Source organism: Balaenoptera musculus, chromosome 1 (assembly GCF_009873245.2).
Source record: "Balaenoptera musculus isolate JJ_BM4_2016_0621 chromosome 1, mBalMus1.pri.v3, whole genome shotgun sequence".
Classification (NCBI taxonomy): domain Eukaryota; kingdom Metazoa; phylum Chordata; class Mammalia; order Artiodactyla; family Balaenopteridae; genus Balaenoptera; species Balaenoptera musculus.
The window spans coordinates 95,341,928-95,360,668 of NC_045785.1; the positions used below are offsets into that span (position 1 = coordinate 95,341,928).

The 18,741-nt window shown below is 39.8% G+C and overlaps 1 protein-coding gene and 1 pseudogene across 3 annotated transcripts in view; both read left to right on the forward strand.

The window, feature by feature from the left end:
• Positions 1-18,741, forward strand: part of FAM102B (family with sequence similarity 102 member B) — a 106,713-nt gene that overhangs the window by 43,855 nt on the left and 44,117 nt on the right. For all 3 annotated transcript variants that reach the window (XM_036866944.1, XM_036866961.1, XM_036866954.1), the window contains exons 2-4: positions 364-487; positions 12,907-12,936; positions 17,923-18,039. In XM_036866944.1, the coding sequence (XP_036722839.1) occupies positions 364-487; positions 12,907-12,936; positions 17,923-18,039 (271 nt within the window). The remainder of the gene's footprint in view (positions 1-363; positions 488-12,906; positions 12,937-17,922; positions 18,040-18,741) is intronic.
• On the forward strand, positions 6,871-8,496 carry LOC118902508 (annotated as a pseudogene).

Here is an 18,741-nt window from a genome sequence, read left to right on the forward strand (position 1 = left end):
AGGTTAGAAACACTGTCATTCTGATCTTCATATTTTAATCACCTAGCACATAATCATCACATCTAATACAAACAAATGTGTAGTGTGTGTTGAATGAATGAATAGTGAAGCATCAGTTTATATTGATTAAATTAATAAGTAAATTCACTTTTTTTTCAGTTTCCTGTGGATAATAAAACTTTCTAAAGATTTTCAGATCACATTGTTAGGAATTTGTTTTCTTCAAGTTTCACTGTTTCCAAATATTGGTTTTTAATATGTCATGTTTGCATTATAGACTTGAGTGAAAGAGTGTGTGTGCTTTTTATTTTTTAACATGTCATCAATACTAGTTAATTAACTGGTTCTTTTCTTTTTTTCCCTCAGGGAGGTGGTGCAAGCAAACTGTGTTCACTGGAGAAAGAAGTTCTCATTTATGTGCAAAATGAGTGCAAGTGCCACCACAGGCATCCTAGACCCTTGTATCTACAGAGTATCTGTGAGGAAGGTATAAAAACAGCCTAGTACTTCTCCCCTTTCAGAAACCATGATAAGTTCCATAGTCATTGACTCACTTTATTTAGCTGTACTTTATTGTTAGAACTGTTATATGTAATTTCACTTCACACTTGCAGCATAATTTAAATTACTGTGACAAATATGATGAGGAATCTGAAGTTATAAATTAAAATATTATTCAAGAACCTTCATCTCATTATCACTATACATATAATTATTTGTATTAGTTTGGGGGCTGTAAATGTCTCTATCCTGCCATTCATTAAGTTTCTCTTCTTTATTAGGCAACAATTTTAGGGACTTTACATATTTTGTGTCTAATAACAACCCTGAAGATATGTGTTATTTTTTCCATTTTCAGGAAAACCAAGGCTCAGAGAGGTTGTTACTTGCCCAAATTCACTTAGCTAATAACTGACAAAGTAGGAACTCAAGCACAAATCTTTCTGATTCTAAGTCCATGTTTTCCTTTTTATATAGTTCCTTTTCCACTTATTAAGTGGAAGCATATTACCAATAATCTAAAAAAATTGCAATCTCAGATTGTTTCAACTTAATGTATATCATATATATATATCCTACCTCTTTTGGGTGAAAAAGAGAAATCCATTAGGAAGCCACTACTGGTGAATTAAACTACTGGCTTTAAAATGTAAACTTCATGTTTTACATTTTATATACATTTTTTAAATTACCAAAGTAATAACATATACATGTTCAGAAATTAAATAGAGAACTATTTAGAATGAAAAGCAAGAGTCCCTTGCCTCATTCTTTTCCACTCCAGTTTTGCATCCTTCTGTATCGGATAAAAAGTTGTATTTTTAGCTTTTTTATTCTGTTTTTTGAGTGAACTGATAGCACTATGATGTATATGATTATATTTTAATTTCTCTTATACTGCTTAATTTACTCAGTTAAAATATATCACAAGCACATACATACGTTTTATAGGTTTTAAGCCTTTAATGAAAATAGACCTCTAAAATAGTCATTTGGAGCAGCAATAGTTGAATGGAGGCTTCAAGGGAAGGATGGTGCTGTGAAAGTGTGTATGGCATCATATTGACCTGGGTTTGAATCCCAGATATATCATCTATTAACTGTGAAACCTTAGGCAGTTCTCCTGACTTGTAAAAATCAGTTTTCCTCATCCAAATAAGGGTATAATAACTTCCTCATTGAGTTATTAGGATTAACCAAGATATAAGTAAATCATTCTGCCTTCTTCCCTTGCTACCTTAATTCCTGCTGTGACTCTTACATTGAAACTTTTTCTTTTTTTCTTTTTTTTTTTAATTGTAGTAAAATTGCTTTACAATCTTGTGTTAGTTTCTGCTGTACAATGAAGTGCATCAGCTATATGTATACATATATCCCCTCCCTCTTGGACCTCCCTCCCACCCCCACCATCCCACCCATCTAGGTCATCACAGAGCACCGAGCTGAGCTTCCTGTGCTATACAGCAGGTTCCCACTAGCTGTCTGTTTTACACATGGTAGTGTATTTATGTCAAACCTAATCTCCCAATTCGTCCCACCCTCCCCTTCCCCCCGTGTCCACATGTCCGTTCTCTACATCTACGTCTCTATTCCTGCCCTACAAATAGGTTCATCTGTACCATTTTTCTAGATTCCACATACATGTGTTAATACACGATATTTGTTTTTCTCTTTCTGTCTTACTTCACTCTGTATGACAGACTCTAGGTCCATCCACATCTCTACAAATGACCCAGTTTCATTCCTTTTTATGGCTGAATAATATTCCATTGTATATATGTACCACATCTTCTTTATCTGTTCATCTATTGTTCGACATTTAGGTTGTTTCCATGTCCTGGCTATTGTAAATAGTGCTGCAATGAACATTGGGGTACATGTGTCCTTTTGAATTATGCTTTTCTCAGGGTATATGCCCAGTAGTGGGATTGCTGGGTCATATGGTAGTTCTATCTTTAGTTTTTTAGAAACTTTTTCTAAATGGAGTTTAAATCATGATTTTTGAAAGATGATCTGTCTTTGAATTTTAAGAAAAGGAAAATATGTAACCAATTTATAGTAGAGGATAACTCAGAATTCCTTTTTTTTAACTTTTTTTTTTTTGCTACTTAAGGTAGGGTTTATTCAACTGAAATAAACCAGTTCTTCAGACTATAATGGTTTGGTGTATTAGTTAAGGCATATATGATAAGCTGCTAAAACAGAGACCCAAATGTACAATAACTTAAACAAAATAGAAGTGTATGTCTCTCTAGCGTAATAGCCAAGGGATCCAGGGCTGGTAGAGCAACTCTGCCATCTTCACTCTATGGTGCCCATTTTTAGATCCAAGGAAGTTGCTCTAGTCTTGTTACCTCTCCACCAGTGAGAAAGAAGAAAAAGCCACATGAGAACAAATGTATTCCTTTTTAGTGCGTGACTCAAAAGTGGTGCTTATGACTTTTGCTCATGTCCTACTGGTTAGAACTTAGTTATGTGATTGTGCCAAACTGGAAGAAAAGCTGTGAATGTAGTCTCTAACTGAGTGGCTGTCAGATTCCAACACTAAAGAAGGAGAGAAGAGATATTGGTGAACCACTAGCATTCTCTTACCATGCTTGGTAAATGGAAATATTTACCGAACTTACTCTACCTATCCTATCTAATTATTATGTAAAAGTGAGAACCCATAAAGAAAATTTAGTAAAGTCAACTGTATAAATATTTTCTGCATTGCAAAAAATACCTTAATATATAATATTTAACCAAATATCTGGGCACCCCATGACCCAGTCAAGTTGACATATAAAATTAACTGTCACAGACCTGAAATTTAAAAAGCCCTTTGTTAGATTGCTAGGGCTGCTGTAACAAAGCACCACAACCTGGGTGGCTTAACACAATTTATTGTCTTACAGTTCTGGAGGCCAGAAGTCCAAAATCAAGGTGTCAGCAGAGCCATGCTCCCTCTGAAGACAAGGCTTTCCTTGACTTGTAGCTGTCTAACTCCAGTGCATGTCTATGTCCAGATTTCCCATTTTTTATTAAGACACCAGTCATATTGGATTAGGACTTCATTTTAACTTGATTACCTATGTAAAGACTCCTCTGTTTCCAAATAGGGTCATATTCTGAGGTTCTGTGGGTTAAGATGTCAACATATTTTTGCAGGGAGCACAATTCACTCCATAACAGGCACTAAGATTATAATAAACCTGGGGATTTATACTTCTGAAATTAATGGACTGGCTTGTTACAGGCCACCCTTCCCTCTGAGAATAACCAGAAAAGCTAGACAAAATATTAAAAATAGCTGCTTGAAGGCATCAGAAGCTGCTTCAGTAAGGATTTAAGAGGTTTAGCATCATAGACCAGGGAAGCTTAAAGAGATGAGCCTGACATTTGGCATTGCTTTTACCCTCAAAGCATTTGCTCATTTGTAAGCAGTAGCTAAGGAGCTGAGCCAAAAGCAGTGATGGAGAGGCTAAGAAGCTGAGCTGAGATTCTGACAATTTTACAGGACTAAGGGTACAAACATGGAGTCCAGGGCCCACCAGCAGAAGGAGCCTTGGTAAATACCCCAAGCTTTTAGTTGGGACTCTCTAAGCTTTAAGTTAGGACTCTCTTAGCTTTTAGTCTAAGACTCTCTAAGAGTTTCAGGCTAGAAGAAGGAATATAGTGGGTATAGATCGACCCTTACAAAAACTGAAATTCAACTTCCAATCAGCTCAGTCGCTGCTTGGATGAAGGTTAGCTCAGTCCCTGACCTTACTACTTGCCAGAAGCAAATGTATCAATATATCTTCTCTGGAGGAGAATAACATTATTCTGAGCCTAAAATTATTTCTTCAAGTTGTCACACACACAAATTACCAAGCATACTAAAAGACATGACTACATGACCAAAATCAAAAGGAAAAATAGATAATAAAAACAGACCCATGGAAGATACAGATTTGGAGAAGATCTAAGACAGACTTCTTACAACAATTGTAATTAGTCAGCAATACAGGACATCAGAGAACTTGAAACTATTTAAAAAATCAAATTGAATTCTAGAACTGAAAAATACAATAACTGATATTTAAAGCTAAGTAGATGAAACTAAATCTCAACAGATGTATTTAACAGCAGGTTTGTCACAACTGAAGAAAACCTTGGAAAATAAGACAAAAGAAAATATCCAGACTAAATCATGGAGAGAAAAAGGGCGGGATACACAGAACAGAGTGTAAGACATGGGAAACAGTGTAAAGGTTTCACACACACACACACACACACACACACACACACACACACACACACACACATAAAATTGGAGCCCTAGAAGGAGACGTGAGAGATTGTGGCTGAGGATCTTCTAAAACTGATGAAAGATACTGAGCCACAGATTCAAAAGTACTGTGAACCTCATTCAGGATAAACAACAAATCTGACATGTTTAAAGATAGAAGACCAGCCTAGCTGGAACATGGAAAACATGGAAAGGGAAGTCCTTGATAATGAGGTTGGAGGCACTGGATCAGGTAGAGCCTTATAGGAGTTTAGATTTTATTCCAATTAGATTTGGAATCAATTTGAGGATTTTAATAAGGAGAGACGTGATCTTTTAAGATCACTTTTGCTGCTATACGAAGGATGAATTACAGAGACCACTTAACTGAGTGGAATAGTTCAGGTGAGGAATGCTTATGTTTTGGCATGGAGTTATAACAGTGGAGGTGGTATGATTCAGGATGTATTTTGGAGGTAGACCGCCGCTAATGGATTGGATATAGTGAATGAGGGAAACTGAATTGAGAATAACTCTTAGACCTTTTGCCTGAGCATATGGGTAGATGATTGTGCTATTTATTGAAATGGCAAAAACTCAAAGTGGAGCAATTTTGGGGGCAGATAAATAGAGATCAGTAGGCCTATTTTGGCCATGTTAAATTTGAGGTGTCTATGAGACATCAAGTGGACATGTCATGTAGGCATTTAAAATACTACTCTCGGGAGAAGTTCAGACTAGAGATAAAGATTTGAGAGTCATCAGCATACAATCTTTATTTAAAGCCATAGACCTGAATGGGATAAACCAGGGAGAAAGTGTAGATAGAGAAGACAAGAGGCCTAGACCAAACACTTAGAGGTAGTATAAAAGTACTTAGCAGGTACAAGAAAGGAGGAAGAATTCATATATATCACTTCTTGTATACTTTTGGCAGATCTTAGTTACGCTGCCATAGTACAAAAAGCAAGTGGAAAATGTAGTCAGTTACTTTATTTTGGGCAGCCAATGCCCAACTAAAAATAGAGGATTCGGGGGCTTCCCTGGTGGCCCAGTGGTTGAGAATCTGCCTGCCAGTGCAGGGGACGCGGGTTCGAGCCCTGGTCTGGGAAGATCCCACGTGCCGCGGAGCAACTAGGCCCGTGAGCCACGACTACTGAGCCTGCACGTCTGGAGCCTGTGCTCCGCAACAAGAGAGGCCGCGATAGTGAGAGGCCCACACACCGCAATGAAGAGTGGCCCCTGCTTGCCACACTAGAGAAAGCCCTCGCACAGAAACGAAGACCCAACACAGCCATAAATAAAAAATAAAAATAAAAAAAACAGAGGATTCTATTATTATGGAGAGGGGGAGAATGGATAGTTGGGATACAACTAGCATTCTTTCCACAGAGGTTGAATAAAGGAATAGGTCTTGCCAAGGAGAGTGAGGAGCAGCCAGAGAGGTAGGAGTAAAACTAGGCAATGGTGGCACCTTGGAAGTTTAAAGAGCAAAATGGTATAAGGAAGGAGGCAGAGTGGCCAAGCCTGTCAAATACTGTTGTGAAATTAAGTAAGATAAGACAAAGCCTTTGGCTTTAATAAAAATGGAGATCATTGGCAATCCTTAGAGCCACTGCAGAGGGAAAAAATGAGGGCAAAAGCCCAATTAGAGTAGATTGAATAGAGAGTGGGATACAGCATATTTGGGTAAATCTTTTGAAGAGTTTGGCTGTAAAGGGGAGCAAAGAGAAGAATTAGCCAGTAGAGACACGGGATCACCTGGAGAAAGTTTTGTTTTGCTTTGTTTGATGAAAGGCGCTATTAATGATATGACAGTGACCTAATAAAGAAGGAAAATTTGGTAATTCATAATGGAGTAGATCTGGTGGCATGGCCACAGCCTCACTAAATGGGCAGGGAAGGGGAGGGATAGCAAATATTCATGAACAATAGAATTTACCATAGATTACTCTTCAGCTTATTTCAATTCGCCTCTTTAAAGATGGAAATGGTAGATAATGTGTTGTGTATCTGGTTTATGAAAGAAAGATAAGAGACAGCTCCATTCAGCAAACACATTTTTAAAAGTGAGGAGAGCTGTGGCGGCGGTTTCTATCCTGTTGATTAGTGTTTCTTCCCTGCCGGAGTGACTACATAGACCGTGTCGTCATGGTCGAGGAGGTACAGAAACATTCTGTGCACACGCTTGTGTTCAGGTCATTGAAGAGAACCCATGTCATGTTTGTGGCTGATAATGGAAAACCTGTGCCTTTGGATGAACAGTCACAAACGAGAAATGGCAATCAAGCTGCATAATGAGTATGGTCCTGTGTTGCATATGCCTACCTCAAAAGAAAATCTTAAAGAGAAAGACCCTCAGAATGCATCAGATTCACATGGACACAAACAGTATCCTGCCAATCAAGGACAAGAAGTTCAATGTTTGGCGACAGGTACACATCCATATCCACCAGGACCTGGGGTTGCTTTGACAGCGGACACTAAGATCCAAAGAATGCTGAGTGAATCAGCTGCACAGTCCTTAGCTGTGGCATTACCTACTTCTCAAGCCAGGGTCGATGCAAACCGTAGTGCACCTGCTGGAGGTGAATACCGACACCCTGGGGCTTCTGACCAGTCACAGCCTGCAGGGGCGGTTGTTATGGACGGTGGCAATGCCAAGAACTCCACACTGATGGCTAAAAAAGCCCCTACGATGCCAAAACCTCAGTGGTACCCACCGTGGAAACTCTACAGAGTGATCAGTGGGCATCTTGACTGGGTTTGATGTATTGCTGTTGGACCTGGAAATCAGTGGTTTGTTACTGGATCTGCTGACAGAACTATAAAGATCTGGGACTTGGCTAGTGGCAAGTTAAAACTGTCATTAACTTGGCACATCAGTACAGTGCGTGGTGTGATAGCACAAGGAGCGCGTACCTGTTCTCCTGTGGAGAAGACAAACAAGTCAACTGCTGGGATCTTGAGTATCAAGGTTATAAGACACTCTCATGGACATCTGAGTACAGTGTATGGTTTGGATCTGCACCCAACAATCAACATGCTGGTGACCTGTAGCCGAGACTCAACTGCACGGATTTGGGATGTGAGAACTAAAGCCAGTGTACACACGTTATCTGGACATACTAACGCGGTGGCTGCAGTGAGGTGTCAAGCTGCAGAACCACAAATTATTACTGGAAGCCATGACACTACAATACGATTATGGGATTTGGTGGCTGGAAAAACAAGGGTCACATTAACAAATCACAAAAAATCAGTCAGGGCTGTGGTTTTACATCCAAGACATTACACATTTGCATCTGGTTCTCCAGATAACATAAAACAGTGGAAATTCCCCGATGGAAGTTTCATTCAAAATCTTTCTGGTCACAATGCTATTATTAATACACTGACAGTAAATTCTGATGGAGTGTTTGTATCTGGAGCTGGCAATGGCACTATGCATCTTTGGGACTGGAGAACTGGCTACAATTTCCAGAGAGTTTATGCAGCAGTGCAGCCTGGGTCTTTGGACAGTGAGTCAGGAATATTTGCTTGTGCTTTTGATCAGTCTGAAAGTCGGTTACTAACAGCTGAAGCTGATAAAACAATTAAAGTGTACGGAGAGGATGATACAGCAACAGAAGAAACTCATCCAGTCAGCTGGAAGCCAGAAATTATCAAGAGAAAGAGATTTTAATGTGGCGTTGTCTTCATGGTGGTTCCAGTTTTGTTTTTTGTTTCTCTTTAAGCTTGGTGTTGATGAGAATATCCAGTCATTTGTGCTCTGGCTAGGAATATAAAGCAAAAACTCACATGCCTGAATCATTGCTTTTTCATATTTTACAATGAACTGTCCTCTCCCCATGTTTTTATTTCTAAAATAAACAGTTTGAGATCCTGGGAGGTAAGATGCAGATATCAAGCATATGTGGGTTTGTTGAACATAACTCTCCTAAAGATAGAATGATTTATCACTTTTATTAAAGCACACCTTTTTTTTTTAACTTACAAAACTGCTTACTGTAGTAGGACATGTTTTGAGGGGAGCAGTCTTTCTTTTTAATCCTTTAAAAACTGATATCTGTGACTGATAATTTGGGATTAGAGGATTTGAAGTCTTCTGTATGTTTATTCCACAGTTTTTGGGGGGGTTTTTTTAAGCTATTTTAATTATTTATTTATTTATTTATGGCTGTGTTGGATCTTCGTTTCTGTGCAAGGGCTTTCTCTAGTTGCGGCAAGCGGGGGCCACTCTTCATCGCAGTGAGCGGGCCTCTCACTATGGTGGCCTCTCTTGTTGCGGACCACAGGCTCCAGATGCGCAGGCTCAGCAATTGTGGCTCACGGGCCTAGTCGCTCCGCGGCACGTGGGATCTTCCCAGACCGGGGCTCGAACCCGTGTCCCCTGCATTGGCAGGCAGATTCTCAACCACTGCACCACCAGGGAAGCCCTATTCCACAGTTGTTGAGTGCATGTTCTATAAAGTTCTGCACTAGATACTGTTCAGGAAGTAGACAGGTGAGGTGTGTCTGTCTTTTAAGACAGGGGTCCCCAACCCTGGTACTGGTCCGTGGCCTGTTAGGAACTGGGCCACACAGCAGGAGGTGAGCGGTGGGTGAGTGAGTGAAGCTTCATCTGTATTTACAGCCACTCCCCATCACTCGCATTACTGCCTGAGCTCCGCCTCCTGTCAGATCAGTGACAGCATTGGATTCTCATAGGAGCGCAAACCCTACTGTGAACTGCACATGCGGGGGATCTAGGTTGCGCGTTCCTTATGAGAATCTAATGCCTAATGATCTGAGGGGGAGCTGAGGTGGTGATGCTAGTGCTGAGGAGCGGCTGCAAACACAGATTATCATTAGCAGAGAGGTTTGACTTCAGAGACCATAATAAATCAACTGCTTGCAGACTCATATCAAACCCTATCAGTGAGTGGCAGGTGAAAACAAGCTCAGGGCTCCCACTGATTCTGCATTATGGTGAGTTGTATAATTATTTCATTATATATTACAAGGTAATAATAATAGAAATAAAGTGCAAAATAAACGTAATGCACTTGAATCATCCCGAAACCATCCCCACCCCCCACCCCAGCCCCAGTCCATGGAAGAATTGTCTTCCATGAGACTGGTCCCTGGTGCCAAAAAGGTTGGGGACCGCTGCTTTAAGACTTCCACTTTAGTACCTTATTACAGAAATGCTGTCATAGAGGTACCAGCAAAAAGCCAGAATAGGGCTTCCCTGGTGGTGCAGTGGTTGAGAATCCGCCTGCCAATGCAGGGGACACGGGTTCGAGCCCTGGTCTGGGAAGATCCCACATGCCGCGGAGCAACTGGGCCCAAGAGCCACAACTACTGAGCCTGCGTGTCTGGAGCTTGTGCTCCGCAACAAGAGAGGCCGCCTTAGTGACAAGCCCAAGCACCGCGATGAAGAGTGGCCCCCACTCGCTGCAACTAGAGAAAGCCCTTGCACAGAAACGAAGACGCAACACAGCCAAAAATAAATAAATAAATTTATTTTTTTTAAAAGCCAGGATAACACAGAGGAAAAGCCCATTTATTTTCCCTGAGGAGGATTATGGAAGACTTCATAAGAGTCAGTGGTGTTTGAGCTGAGTCTTGAGAGAGGTCAGAGAAGAAAAAGGGTACTCTAAAATGAGGTGTGAAGTGACAAACCAGACATGTGAGAGGTGTGTGTCCCAAGAGTAGAGAGTTGTCTGCTGCAGTTGAATGAGAACAGCTGGTGGTGGCAGGGAAAGTTTATGTTTTGAGTTTCAATTGTATTCCACAAGCAGTAGGTTACCAATATAGGTATCAAACCCTGGAGAAATAACTGGAGATACCAATGGACGTATTTGAAGCTATAGCAAGGGCTGCAGTCTTTTGTGAAGACTTCATAGAAAAGTGTTACTTAAGTTTCTGATGCCTGTGCCTCTTTCTGGCATATACTGAGTTTTACAAACCCTGTCCTTAGGATCCTGATTCCCTATCAGGCAAGAAAATTTGTCACACTTCACTTTCTATAGTTAGAAAACAAAATTACAGGAACAATCAGTTTAAACTTTGTTTCAAATTAAGAAATTATACCATAATTTTGAATAAGCATTTCCAAATGTACATATCCCATCTTGCATGCTGTAGGTGGGAGTGTAGTTGTTACAACCTTTGGTAGTTTTCCAGAATATACTGAAGATGCTTGGAATCTTTGGCTAACTCTTCATTAGAAATGAAATTACTGGGCTTCCCTGGTGGCGCAGTGGTTGAGAATATGCCTGCCAATGCAGGGGACACAGGTTCGAGCCCTGGTCTGGGAAGATCCCACATGCCGCGGAGCAACTAGGCCCATGAGCCACAAATACTGAGCCTGCACGTCTGGAGCTTGTGCTCCGCAACAAGAGAGGCCACGACAGTGAGAGGCCCGCACACCACGATGAAGAGTGGCCCCCACTCGCTGCAACTAGAGAAAGCCCTCGCACAGAAACAAAGACCCAACACAGCCAAAAATAAACAAATTAATTAAATAAATAAATAAAAATTTAAAAAAAGAAAAAAGAAATGAAATTACTAGGAAACTGCCTAATGGGAATAATCTGACAACTGGACACAGCAAATTTATTTCACCTTTGTCTTTAATTAAAACTAGCCCTGGGCTTCCCTGGTGGCACAGTGGTTAAGAATCCGCCTGCCAATGCAAGGGACACAGGTTCGAGCCCTGGCCCGGGAAGATCCCACATGCCACAGAGCAACTAAGCCCGTGTGCCACAACTACTGAGCCTGAGCTCTAGAGCCCACAAGCCACAACTACTGAGCCCACATGCCACAACTACGGAAGCCTACGCACCTAGAGCCCGTGCTCCGCAGCAAGAGAAGCCACGACAATGAGAAGCCCACGCACCGCAACAAAGAGTAGCCCCTGCTCACCCTAACTAGAGAAAGCCCGCACACAGCAACGAAGACCCAATGCAGCCAATAAATAAATAAATAAATAAAATTTATTAAAAAAAAAAACTAGCCCAGATGTCCTAAGAATAAGGGACTGGTATAATAGATTATGGTATCTTCATGTAGTTTCTCTCCATTAAGAGTGAGAAATATCTGGAATAATATGTCCAAATTTTACTCTTATATAAAAAAGGAAGCTGTGCAAGCATTTTTTTTTGGTAGAGTAACTTGTTTATGCTCTAAAAAATAATGGAGAAGTAACACCACATTGTTATCAGTGACTTTGTGAGAATGGGATTATGGGAGAACTTTCATGATTGGGTTTATATATTTCTATAATGTTTTAATTTTCTATAAGCATGTATTTTGTAAACTTAAATAAAGAAAAAAAACCCACTAGAAAAAAAAAGTGAGTGAGGAGAGGAGAATTTGGCCCTAATTTTAATGGCAAACACATAAGACAGAGTACGTATACTGTATACTAAGCAGTGTTCTAAGTGTTTTACACGTAATTCTTGTATCTGTGTGATGTCCTAAATTGAGGGATTTGGCAAATTAATGTAGTTATATATTTTAAAGTAAAATGTTAAGAGATATATATATATATATTTTTTTTTTTTTTTTTACTTTTCACTTTTGCCAGTCTCCTTCACTTAGATAAGAATTAGATAAGGGAGTTTCTACTGTATTACCGTAGAACAATGCCATATATATTAAGTGGAAAAAAGTAACGTATAGAACAGTATATGTAGTGTGCTGTCATTTGAGTAAAGCAGAAATGTATATACACATCTTTTGGACAATTCCTAAAAATTGATAACAGTGGTTGTCTCTGGGGCGGGAGTTTCAACTCTTGTTGAAATCTTTGTACAATATATTATTAATATGCTTAACTCAGTAATTAATTTAACCTTTCTTTGGTGATTCATGTTCTTGCAATGTGTCCAGGACATTTTTGGCAGTTTCTTCTTCAGCAAATAGATTAAATATTAGCTTGTCTTCTCACCATTTGTCTCCTTCAGATTTAAGTTAAATTCTAAATAAAAATTCTGGTTATTTTCAGGGGGCCAGGGGACATCCAAACAGTTGGATTTAAGATCATCAGAATTTTACTCTATATTTGCTAGCCTGTATATATCTACCTCAAAATTATTTGACATATATTTAATTTTAAATCTTTAGTCATATGATATCCTTATAGTGTTCTTTATCTTTGGCAGGAATTAAAAGGTGGAAAAGCTTATGCAAAGGTAAGTTGGTGTTCTTTAACGCCTTTGGAATTTGTAATATCATGCATTGCTATTTATAAGCTTAAAAATTAAATTGTTTGCTTTTCTAATTGCTATTTAAGCTTGGCTGTTTTTAAATAAAGCAACTCAGAGATTGAATAGTTGGATCCAACAATAAATTATAGACATATTCTTTCTAAATGTTGATTATGGGATGTTATTCTTAAGTTTCAGTTTCCTTACTAGGAGGCAGTCCCTGGTTTGCATTAAACAATAGCAACTGTTAATTCAGTTTCCCTTGGGAAGCATTCTCAGTCCCACCCAACCCCCAGTGGAATAGGACTCCCCCTCTGTGCTCTCTTAGCACTCTGTATACATGATCACTACTGTCCTTTATACTTTTACTAGTTGTATGGAATTACTAATGAATGTGCTCACTTTTTTGCTGGATAGAAGGAATTAGTAATTAATAATACTACCAGAAACCCAACTCTTTTATTTCTAAACCTCTTTAATCTCTAAACCACTTTTTTTTTAATTTTGGCCACGCTGTGTCACTTGCAGGATCTCAGTTCCCTGACCAGGGATTGAACCCGGGCCACGGTAGTGAAAGCCCGGAATCCTAACCACTAGGCCACCAAGGAACTCCCCACATACTCCCCTTGTATTTCTCTGTGATGGTAGCTCCATCAGTCTAGTCATCTAAGCATCTAAGCCAAGAACCAGGGCACTAGTTTCAACTATCAAATCTACCTACCCCTCTAAAACTAGTTGGCTGCAATATCAGTTAGGATGCTCTTTGGTACAAGTAACAGAAAACCCTCCTCACCTAGAGATTTTTTTAATCTCACAAAACAGGTAGATATGAGATAGAGCTGTAGATGTGAGATAGAGCTGCTCCAGGATTGGTTAATCCACTGATTAAAGAACATCATCAAGAATCCATGTTACCATTCTCTTTTTTTTCTTACATTCTGTATGTGATGGCTTTGTCCTTGACTAGCTCCCTTCATGGTCAGGAGGTGGCTAGCTGCTCAAGTTTTAGTCAACATATTCACATACAACAAAGCCCAGCTGCTTCCCCATTTATGACTTTTTCAAGTGAGAAAACTTTTCCTACATGTTCCCCAGAGGATTTCCCTGTACCTTTGATTGGACACAACTGGATCATATGCCCACTCCTAAACTAGTCATGGGCAGGAGGAATGGATTGCCATGGTTAGCTTAGACTAATCACAACTTAACAGTCAGCTAGAGGTTGGGTTACTTTCCTTGTGTACATGGATGAGCTAAGAGTGGACACTTGAATAAAATCAGGACTTGCTAGCAAGGAATATCAGGGCATTGAATGGTGGGTAGGCAAAAAACGGTCTGCTTTGACTGACAGATCTTGATTTCTCCCTTCTGAAAAGCTTTTGAAACCATCTCTTCTCTCCAGTCGCAAGACCACTGCCCTAGGTTATGCCTTCATTATTTCTTATTTCAAACCTGCATTGGCCTCCTATCTTTTCTCTGCCTCTGTCATCTCCCACCAGTTCATCCTCTATATTATTGCCAGAGGGATTGTTCTGAAATTCAAAGATGATCATATCCTTCCCCCACTTTTAGTCCTTCAGCAGCTCTCTATTGCCTGTAAAGGAAAATGAAATGAAAAGTCTTTAACCTAGCATATTGGACCCATCTTGGTTTGCAAATCATCTGTCTGCACACTCACCCACTCACTCACTCATCCTTATGCTTCAGACATACTGCCCAGAGAACATTCCTGGAGTGTGCCGTGCTGTTTTAGCCTTGTTGCCTTGTGACTTGATGTTTTTCCTGCCATGCATGTGCTTCTGTCGACTCATGTATCATTAAGAACTCAGCTTAGTCATCCCTCCCCACTGAGAAATTTTCTTTTCCTCTCTTTCTTGTAATTGTGCCTTCCTTTATCACAGCACTTATACTTTTTTATAGGAATTTATTTCCTTTTCTATCTTCCCTTATTAAACTATGAGTTCCTTGAGAATAGGAATAATATACATTCCTAATACCTAACATTATCTGCAATGAAGATGCTCAAAATTACTTGCCAATTGAAGGAAGCTCTACCACAGTTATACCTACAATTTATATATATATATATATATATATGCCATTTTATTGAGACAGTTAGTGAAACCAAAGAGAAAATCATAAGGAAATATGGACTCTCTTGTACCTCATTACAATGTAAGCTCTTGCAAGATGGTTCTTATCTGTCCTGTTCATCACTGTTTTCCAGTATTTAAAGCAGGGCCTGGCACATAAAAGGTGCTCAGTAAATGTTGACCTTAGCATGCTTTCTTAATGGGGACTGACCAGATTCTTTTTTTAAAAAACTTGCTTTATGCTTAGTGACTGTAATACCAGCATTCCAACAGTGGATGGTAAGCCAAAGGGCTGTTTTTAATTCAAAAAATACGTGTTAACTGCCTACCATGTGCCAAGCATTGTTCCTGCCACTATTTTAAGTATTAGCGATACAGCAGTAAACAAAACAGACAAAAATCCCCGACTTTGGGGAGGTTACATTCTAATGGGGGATTGAGGGAGGGGGACAGACAATAAAATAAATATGAAATGTGTATATACATGATGTGATGATAACTACTAAGAAAAATAAAGCAGATAAGGGGTAGACAGTGACAGCTACAGGGGAGGTGGGGGGGAGCCAGGCATGTTCTAGAATGGTCAGGGGAGACCCCTTTAGAGAGATGACATTTGAACATAGACTCTAATGCCGTGAGGAAGAAAGCTGTGAGAAGATCTAAGAGAGAACGTATCAGGCAAAAGAACAGTAAGTGCTAAAGGCCTTGAGGTGATCTTGGCATTTTTCAAGGAAAAGGACCTTGTGGCTGGAAGAGTGGATGAGGAGGAGAGGGGGAAATGAAGTTGGCGAGGTGGCCATGGACAGAGGAATCAGAGACAGTCAATATAGACAAGTCTTTCGAGGAGTCTTGCTCCAAAGGGGAGCAGAAGAATATTACAGTAGACTGGAGAGAGGTGTGGCATGAGGTTTTGTTTTCTTTAGTTCATTAAGATGGGAGAAAATCCAGCATGTTTGTGTTCTGGGAATGATCCATAGAGAGGGAAGAATCCCTGAAGCGATGAACTTGAATAGGCGAGAGGAGAGTGGTTGGCCTTGGATGGGAGCACAGGCAGCTCACTTACAGTAAGTGGGAAGGTAAATATGTGGGCACAGATTCAGGTAAGCGAGTGCATGTGGCTGGTGATAAGAGCTTGTGGAAGTTGAATGCTCTTTTGATTGCTTTTATTTCTGAGTGAAATAGGAAGCAAGGCATCAGCAAAGAGTGTGGATGGAAAAGGTATTGGAGGTTCAAAGAGAAAGGATAATGTATGAAATAAGGCATGTGGATGATGTGTGATCACACAGCCCCAGGAGTCTTCCCATGTTCATTTGGATGTGGCTTTGCCCTGGACATATCCAGGCTTTTTGCTGATCTCTTGGACCCCTAAAAGAGGCAGTAAGACCAGAGTAATCATGTGAAGATTAGGTAGATATTACCTGTGGCTTGATATGTTCCTGACTTACTGCTTTTGGAGTTTGTGGTCCTTCAACTGGTCTCTTAAGTTCTTATTCTTCATTCTTCTTATACCAATTAAAAACCACTAAAATAATGCTCCATCCTACAATAAAAATCTTCATCTTAAATGCCATTCATATGTTCTTCACTGCATGTCTTAAAGCATTAAAGCAGGCAACTTAAAATCACAGCACTCAACTTAAAATCACAGCAGGGTTTGACGCGTATAATACTTTTTATTATATATTCAGGGAGATGTACTTAATCAATTGCAGGCTCAAAACATTTTTTTGTTAATAAAAGACTATATACACTTAGTCATATAGAATAGACTGTTCAAAAAATAATGATATAAGGGAGTGATTTTTTGTACCACTTGGAAATGAGAAGTAGGGTTGAGCAACATCAGAGGAAAGACCATAGGGTCATCTTTGGTAGCTGCAGAAAATGGGGACCAAACCCGAGTAGTAATAAGAGGGAGGAATGCGTTTGAGCTGAGCTTCTGGGTAACAGCAGAGAAGGTTGGTGTGGGGAAGGAAGGAAGAAGGCTTCATAAAGAGAGACTCAGCTCACGGGGGACCAGCAAGGCAAATGTTGTGGATACAGAGCTTACCTTTACCACCTTTACCAGCAAGGCAAATGTTGTGGATATAGAGCTTACCTTTACCACCTTGACCAGCAAGGCAAATGTTGTGGATATAGAGCTTACCTTTACCACCTTGACCAGCAAGGCAAATGAAGGTGGTAAAGGAGGAGGAGCTTGTACCAAAGAGAGTATGTGATACACTTAAATCATTTCGCTCTTGGGTGGGCAGTGAGAACTTAATAATTTGCAACTATCCGCAGTCACCAGTGGTTAACTGGGAATAGAACCAGACCAGAACAGGGAGAGGAGAGTCTGAATGGTTTTCTCTATGTGTGTGCAAATGACCATGACTGGTCTGCTAGTATTTCCCATAGAGCGGTGTGAGCACCACTGCTACTTGCAGTGATTTCAGTTGTTTAATATGCATTATTTTTACGTTAAGTTATATATTTTAATGTGTGCAGAAAAATACATTTAGCAATCAAACATGTGATTTCAGAGATCATATTGCTTAAGACAAGAGTAGAATAGGTAATACATTTTTACAAAAAGGGAGCCAATTTTTTAAGACACATTGGGGTGGCCAAAAAGTTCGTTCGGTTTTAAGTAAAATAAGACACATTTTTCATTTTCACCAAGAACTAGATTGAACAACGTATTCATTAATCGAAGAAACTTTTTGGCCAACCCAATGTTAAGCAAAGGATAGAACAGGTGTTGTTAAGTTGGCAAAAACTGCAAATAACTGAAGTTTGAGACCACTTGGCTAGAGCATGGGTTGAATGTTTATTTTAAGGATAATATGATAGAAGCCTAGTAGATAGTCTATTAATATAATTATCTTTCTTTTCATAGCTGGGCTTTGCAGATCTAAACCTGGCAGAGTTTGCTGGATCAGGAAATACCACTCGTCGCTGTTTACTGGAAGGCTATGATACCAAAAATACAAGACAGGATAATTCCATTCTTAAAGTAAGCACGTTTCTAGATTTACATGTCAACAAATGAGATTCTCTGCCTTTAAATAATCGTAGGTATATACTGTCAAGGACAAGATGGGAATCAGTATTGAGATCATAAGCCGAACATACCACTGAAATACTCACCATGTAGAAGAAAAAACTGTCCAAATCACAGAAGCACTGAAAAGTAACAAATGTTCACCTTCATGATCACATGGTGCTGTAAACATTCAGGGAAGAATGCACACAACCACTACGGCATAAGGGCTCAATGAGCGGAAGGAGCATCTTAAATGAATACCTTACAATGCTTATAGCTCCCAAGACGTGATTTCCAAAGCAGCTGTGGTGGGCACATAGAAGTCACTGGGTTCTCTCGCAACAAGTGAAATGACAGGTGAAACTCACTTTGGGCATCTGCCCTACTGTTTCCAAGTACCTTCAGGAGCCATGAATTCTGGTGAACCCAGAGGGAATACACACTTCAGAGAGCTGGAGTATTAAATGAAACCAGTAGAGAAAATGTTTGTAAGGTACCTTGCATCTAGGAAAAATCACTGGATAAACCTTTTGCTGTGTTTTAGTTAGGTTTACCCCATTATGGTAAGTTATCTAACGATAAGAAAGGAAAATAATCCTGAATAAAAACTGAATGGTCAGAAGTTAGTGGACAAAAGAATTACCCTATATCTAACAGTTTTCAAACCCACTT